Source organism: Micromys minutus (assembly GCF_963924665.1).
Source record: "Micromys minutus genome assembly, chromosome: 1".
NCBI classification, from domain to species: Eukaryota; Metazoa; Chordata; class Mammalia; order Rodentia; family Muridae; genus Micromys; species Micromys minutus.
In genome coordinates, this window is record NC_137969.1 from 84388382 (window position 1) to 84394898 (window position 6517).

Consider the following 6517-nt stretch of genomic DNA (forward strand, 5'->3'; position numbering starts at 1 on the left):
TCATCCAATTTCTACTAGCTGGTCCTTTCTACAGACGGCTCATCTACATCACCAGCCTCTCAGGTCTTAGGATGGCTTCTGATATTTTTCTCCTTCTCTATTCTGCCCTCCTCTAGAGAAATACTCTTAAAAATGGTCAACAATGCTATGAAAGAACAAAAGCATCTACGTCCCATCAAGGGGAAAAATTAATATTTATTCATTCCTCTCTCTCTCCGGCTGCTTGAACTCAGGCCTCAGACATGGTGTGTACACTGACACTTATTTACAGGGCTCTATACTTAATTTTCCTCATTGCATCCTTTCTTATACTCCATTTCTGACTGTTGATTACATTATTTGATAATTATTATTAGCTTGTGTTAATTAATAAAGACACACAAATTAATAGAGTATGTGCTCCAAATGTGCATTTATTATGAGTTTAGACATGAAGAGCTTAATACCTGGGACTCACTTAGTGGAAGGAGAGAAATGATTCCCCAAGTTGTCTCCTGACCTCTGCATACATGGGTGTGCGCACACACAAACATATACACAAAATAAATATAATTTTAAATAGTTTAGAAACAGCTCTTCTGAAGGATACGAGACCAGGTAAGTCCGAGACTACATGGAGCATATATGTATACATCAATGGAGTTCAAAGAAAAACTCATGTTCATACTCACATGCCCACCCATCTACAGCCCAGCCAGCCATCTCAGAATACTCTGATAGAACGGGGTGGTTTGGCAAAGCCCTTCATTTTTAGTTTGGAGAAAATACTCTGTTGAAAGTAAAGAGATGCTGAAAAGGATTTCACAGTTCACCATTCTGACACTGCTCACCGCCTGATTAGTAAAACATACGGAATATGCCACAATCTCTTAAAGATTCAGTACCTATTTCCCAATTCCTCAGGGCACGACTCGTTCCCGTCGTTAACAACCGGTTTATCCTCCCACCTCCAGAACCTGAGATCATACTTGCCTTCATCCTTCCCTCCCTGGGGATACCATCCACTGTTCCACAGTAGCCCCGTCCTGTCCCAGGACAGCAGGACAGTCAAGCCTGGGTCCCTGAGACCCCTGTTCGTCCTCGCCGCCGCCCCCAGACGCTGCCAGCCAGGCTGGAGAGCCTAGCCGGGCGGGGGGAGGGGTGTGCCTCGCCTCCCGTGACTGGCCCAGATGGCAGCCGATTCCGCCCCCACTCTCGGGCACCCCTCCAGCCCTCGCCCCCCGAAGGTTGCCCGTCCGCCTCGCACGTCGCCCCGACCCCACCCCACCCCCGGCCTCCCTCACGCCCTCCGCCGGCTCCGGACACACTCACCATGCTGAGTGAAGACGTTGAAGCCGGCGTCTGCGGTCCGCCCCGCCGGGTCCCGCCTGCGGCCCGAGGGCCTGGCTGCGCTGCTGCCCCGGATCCCGCGCGGCTGCGGCTGCTGGAGCCCCGGAGCCTCCCCGACGCGGCCCACCTGCTGCCCCATCCCGCCGCTCGCGTACTCCCGCGCCCCCGCCGACCCCTGCTCACATTCCTCCTCTGCTCCGGCCTCGGAGCTCCGGGCGCCACTCCGGCCTCTCCAGCCCAAGCCCAGGCCCTCCGGGCCGGAGTTGCCGGCAGCTCCTCACGCGGACACCTCAGAGCCGCTGCCGCGCTACCGTACTGCCTCCCAGCGACTCACACACTATCCTCCTCCCTCCCCCTCCGGCGGCTCCTCGCCCCAGCCGCCGCCGCCATCTTTAAACCACCGAGCACAGGGCGAGCGTGGGACAGAGCGTCTCCCGCCCCCCCCCTCGCCCAGGCACCTCCGCTACTCGGTGGGCGGAGCTCCGTGTGGCCCCGCCCCGCGCCGCGCCCCGCTGGGTGAACGCCGGGGGCCCACCGGTCCACTGAAGCTTTCCAGGGCCCTCCAGGGCTTCACCGCCACTTCACCCACATTCGGCTCCACACACTGCCCCAGTTGGAGAAGTGGCGCCCAACCTTTCCTGTCCCACCTCCACCTGTCAAGTCAGAGGAGGTTGAGAACCCACCACGTGCGCAGATCAGCAGAAAACAGCTGAGGCTCTTGAATCCCTGTGCTTCGCTGCCACTCAGTATAGGAGCCCTTCACACACACTTAGCATCCGGCCTAGAGTGAAGTTTGAAATGGTACAGAATTCACGGGGTTAACTTAATTTGGTGAATTATTTCTTGATGTGCACTTTGCCATCTTATTGTAGCCCAATTCCTCATATTACTGTGGATTTCTCTTGAACTCTCTTCTATATCTACCTAATTTCATATGTTTCTGTTTACTTTAAAACACCTGAAAGTAAAGCGAATCTTCTCTCAGACAAGTTTTCTTTGCTATGCAGGAGGTCAGGCCCACCTTTGTTGACAAGGAAAAGATAATCACTTTGACCCCGTTTCTGAGTCAGAACTTACTCATCTTTACCTTCTGGTGTCTAAATAGAGAAACAGACAGAGGAGAAGTTATTTTTATAGGCGTGCACCCTGTGTGCAATTGTCTCCCCATCCCACCCCACACATCTTAATGTTTAGCCAGTTGGGTTTTTTTCAATTCTCAAAGACTTGATGGTGTTTATTTCCCGATATTTTTTTCTTCCTTGTTAGTTTTGTTCTTTAAAACAATCAATTATTGGACATGGCACTTGAACTTTTGCTTTCTAATGAGGATTGGAGCCATTCCTCAAATCGAGGAAAACAACCCTAAGGAAGAGAAGAGTTAGCAAAAGAGATGTAGTTCCCCTTCCATGTCTTTTGCAGAACCGTGTAAGATCACAAGTGCTTGCTGGTAAGACTCACACTCAGGACCTTGAGTTCCAGGCAAGTGTGCTACCCCTTGCTACTACCAACTTCCAGCTGATTTTGGTACAAATATTTACAATTAAAGTGCCCCAGGACCCACAAAACAAGCTACTAGTCAGTGAAAAGCCAGATGCACTACCCAAGCTCTGTGACCTGGCTGGTCTTCAAGAAGGGGGAGGCAGAGAAGGCAGAGATGGGAGAGTCTCTGAAAACCAGCAGGCCTGTCTTACATGTGCAGTGGCTAAGGGACCCTGTCTTAAACAAGGCTTGAACTGACAGTAAAAGTTGTCCTGTGACCAGTGCACACACATGTGCACAGGCATGCGCTCACACGAAGAACACGCTAAGCTATTCCATTGCCACCTGGGGCACAGCCAGATACAACTGAGCTTAGTTCCCATAGAAAAGAAGCACTACATTTTAGCACTGGATAGAATATGAGTTTTCATTTATATCAAAGTTTTCCTGTATTTAAAATACCTTTTGTTCCTGGGCGGCATGTTGTACCCCCCACCATTATAGATCCAGAAGCAGTCAGATCACAAGTTCAAGGCTAGCCTAAATGCATCATAAGACCCTGTCTGAAAATTAACAAACAAAGGTGAGCAAGCATACACCTCCGAGCTATGGTGTATATATATATATATATATATATATATATATATATATATATATATATGTATGTATGTATGTATGTATGTATATGTATATGTGTATATATATATATATATGTATATGTATATCTGTATTCCCAACTGCTAAGAAAGCCCACTTGAGGCAGAGAATCTGAGTGAGGCCAGCCTCTGTGACAAGATGCTACCTCAAAATACTATTCGTTTTCTTTTCATTCATAGAGTGGTTGCAGCTACTCAAAAGATTAATTTGCAAGGCATAAAGACAGTCATAGAAGTAGAATTTGTTTTTATTGTTTGGTTTTTATTTACCCATGGAATTTCAATTTGGTGACAACAGTTTGGTTTCTCTGCTAATTTGTGGAGATGGACAGTAATTGCTGTGTAGAACAGTGCTGTGGTTAAGGGCAGGGACTCTGAAATTAGAAGGCTTGGACTCAAAATTTAGCTCTGGCAGAACAGGGGCAGTTATATGCCAGTAACCCCAGAAACTCTGAAGAGCAAGACCAGAAATCAAGCCATTCCAGGCTAGATAGCAAAACCTTTTATAAAAACAAGCATAAAAGAAGAAAAAAAGGAGAGAATGATGGAGAGAGGACTGGAGGAAAAGAGTATTTGGTGTTAAAAAAAAAAAATTCTGTGGTGGCACAAGTGTTCAGGCAGACGCAGGCAGAGCTCGGAGAGTTCAAGGCCAGCCTGGTCTGCACAGTGAATTCTGAGGTAGTCAGAAATATATGGAAAGATCTTGTCTTAAAAAAGAAAAAGAAAAAACAAAGTCTCCTGTAAATATATACTATTAGTACAAAAAAAAAAAAAAATGCAGAAGAAGAAGATTCAGAAGTTCGAGAGCAACCTTGTCTCCCATGAACAAAACACCACAATGCAAAAGCAACAACAAAACAGCATGTAGGGCCATTTACATAGGTTCTCCAACTCTGTTTCCGCCTTCCTGGTTATGTTTTAATACGGTTTTTTACTACCGAGAATTTCATGTGTGTACTTTGATCATATCCTCCCACTTCTCAATCCTTTACCTACCCTGCTCCCTGAGTGTGGACAACCAACCTACCAATGCACATCCCCAAAGAGAAACTACTCTTCCCCAGAGGCCCTCACTTAGGTACTGCCCACTCTGGGACATCCCCACTGAGGCCCAGACAGGCAGTCCAGCTAGGGGAAGGAGAACCAATGGCAGGCAACAGAGTCAGAGCAGCTTCTGCTCCAACTGTTGGTGACCCCGCATGAAGACCAGCTGCCATCTGCTACAAATGTGTAGGAGGCCTAGGTCCAGCCCCTGCATGTTCTGATTGGTGGTTCAGTCTCTGTGAGCCCCCTGGGGCCCAGGTTCCTTGACTCTGTAGGTTTTCTTGTGATGTTCTTGATGCCTCCTGTTCACTCAGTTCTATCCCCACTCTTCCACAAGACTCCCTGGGCTCTGCCTGATGTTTGCTGTGAGTTTCTGCATCTGTTTCCATCTGCTGAATGAGTTATGCCAGGCTCCTGTCTGAACAATAGCAGAACATCATTATTAGTGTCTAGGGTTGGCTCTTTCCCATGGGATGTGTCTCAGTGTGGGACTGATTTGGTTTTATGAAGGACTTTTGGAGATAAGTAAAGCTTCTGTGAGTTCCTCAGTGCAATGGCCATGTCACATTCAGATATGACCAGTTAAGAGCAGCCCAAATCTGTGGGTATAAATATAAATATTTAGAAGGTGATTTGGCAACATTTAGCAAAGCAATAGTAAATTCCTAGGGGAAACCATGGGCTTTTGACAAGAGTAACAGTACCAGGCATGAATTCCCTCCTCTGGAACAAGCCTCAGATTTAGTTTTTAAAAGATCACATGGATAACCCTTAACAGTCATGCCACTATTGCACCAGGGAGCACATCTTGCCTGGCAAGTCAGTGTTGTGACTTTCAAGGCTGATGACTTACCCCATGGCCTACATAGCACATTTCAGTACTATAAAAACTGGCCTGCAGGGGGAAAGTTTCCCAACCAATTCCAGATTGAATTCTGTATGTCCTCCAACCACAGTGCATAGTGTCTTCAGCAATGGGATTATACTGTTTAATTATGGTAGGTAATTAAGAGTAATAGCAAGGCTTGGTGAAGTGGCCCATGAGGTAAAGGCAGTTGCTACCAAGATTAATAATCCAAATTTGATCCCTGGGACTCACATGGAAAGAGAGACAATGCCCTCAAATTGTCCTCTGACCTCTACATGTGCCCAAGACATGTTCACACACACACACACACACACACACACACACACACACACACAGAGTTAATAAACAAACAATAAATAAATAAATAAATAAATCTTCCTGCTCAAGAAAGCTAATTAAGAAAATAAAAAGCAGTAGCACTTGCCTGTGGTCTGGGGATGTTCAAGGGGGCTTCAAGTCCAATAACTTGTAAGGAAGTGTGTCAGTACCTGGTACTGAGATTTTCACTTACTAGGCCACGTCTTATGGGAGAAGGGTTATACACCCATGTGGGGTACCATGTTCAAACTCTTATTTCTTTTTCCTTTTATTTACTTTTTGAGACATGCTTTTACTATGTAGCCTTGACTGTCCCTGGGATTTGCTATATAGATCAAGCTGGACCCAAACAGAGTTTGGCCTCTGCCTCCTAAGTGCTGAGATTAAAGGCATGCAATCTACACCAGCTTTATTATATTTGCTAATTGGTTTACAGGGCAGTGGGTTTCCATAAGGGTTTTCTTATAGCTTTCGTTTTTTTAACCCACCTCCTCTTCCTCTTCTCCTCCAGCTCCCTTGCACCATCACCCTTTTCATTCCCATGAGTCCTCTTCTACCTCTTCCATATCCTGTGTCTACTGTGCCCTCCCCCATCGAGGCTGCTTCTTCTCCCCTCTCCCATGGGCTCTTTCTGGCTTCCTGTCTTCCTGTTTTGAGAAATGGCCCCTTTCTGTAGCCCAGGCTGACCTCAGACTCACAGCACACCTCACGCCTCAGTGCTAGGTGCTGTGACTGCAGTCCTAGATCACCAATGCCCTGTATGAAACTCTGGTCCCTGCTCTCCGGCCTCCTGCTTGCCTCACCTCCCGGGGGCTGGGATTTA

General features: G+C 47.2%; 1 protein-coding gene across 6 annotated transcripts in view; it reads right to left on the bottom strand.

Annotated features, from left to right (window-relative positions):
- ABL2 (ABL proto-oncogene 2, non-receptor tyrosine kinase) overlaps window positions 1-1468 on the bottom strand; it is a gene marked incomplete at its 5' end in the record, with an annotated part of 83295 nt that extends 81827 nt beyond the window's left edge. For all 6 annotated transcript variants that reach the window (XM_080930737.1, XM_080930734.1, XM_080930735.1 and 3 more), the window contains one exon: window positions 1312-1468. In XM_080930737.1, coding sequence (XP_080786863.1) covers window positions 1312-1468 — 157 coding nt within the window. The remainder of the gene's footprint in view (window positions 1-1311) is intronic.
- Between the last annotated feature and the right edge of the window lie 5049 nt (window positions 1469-6517).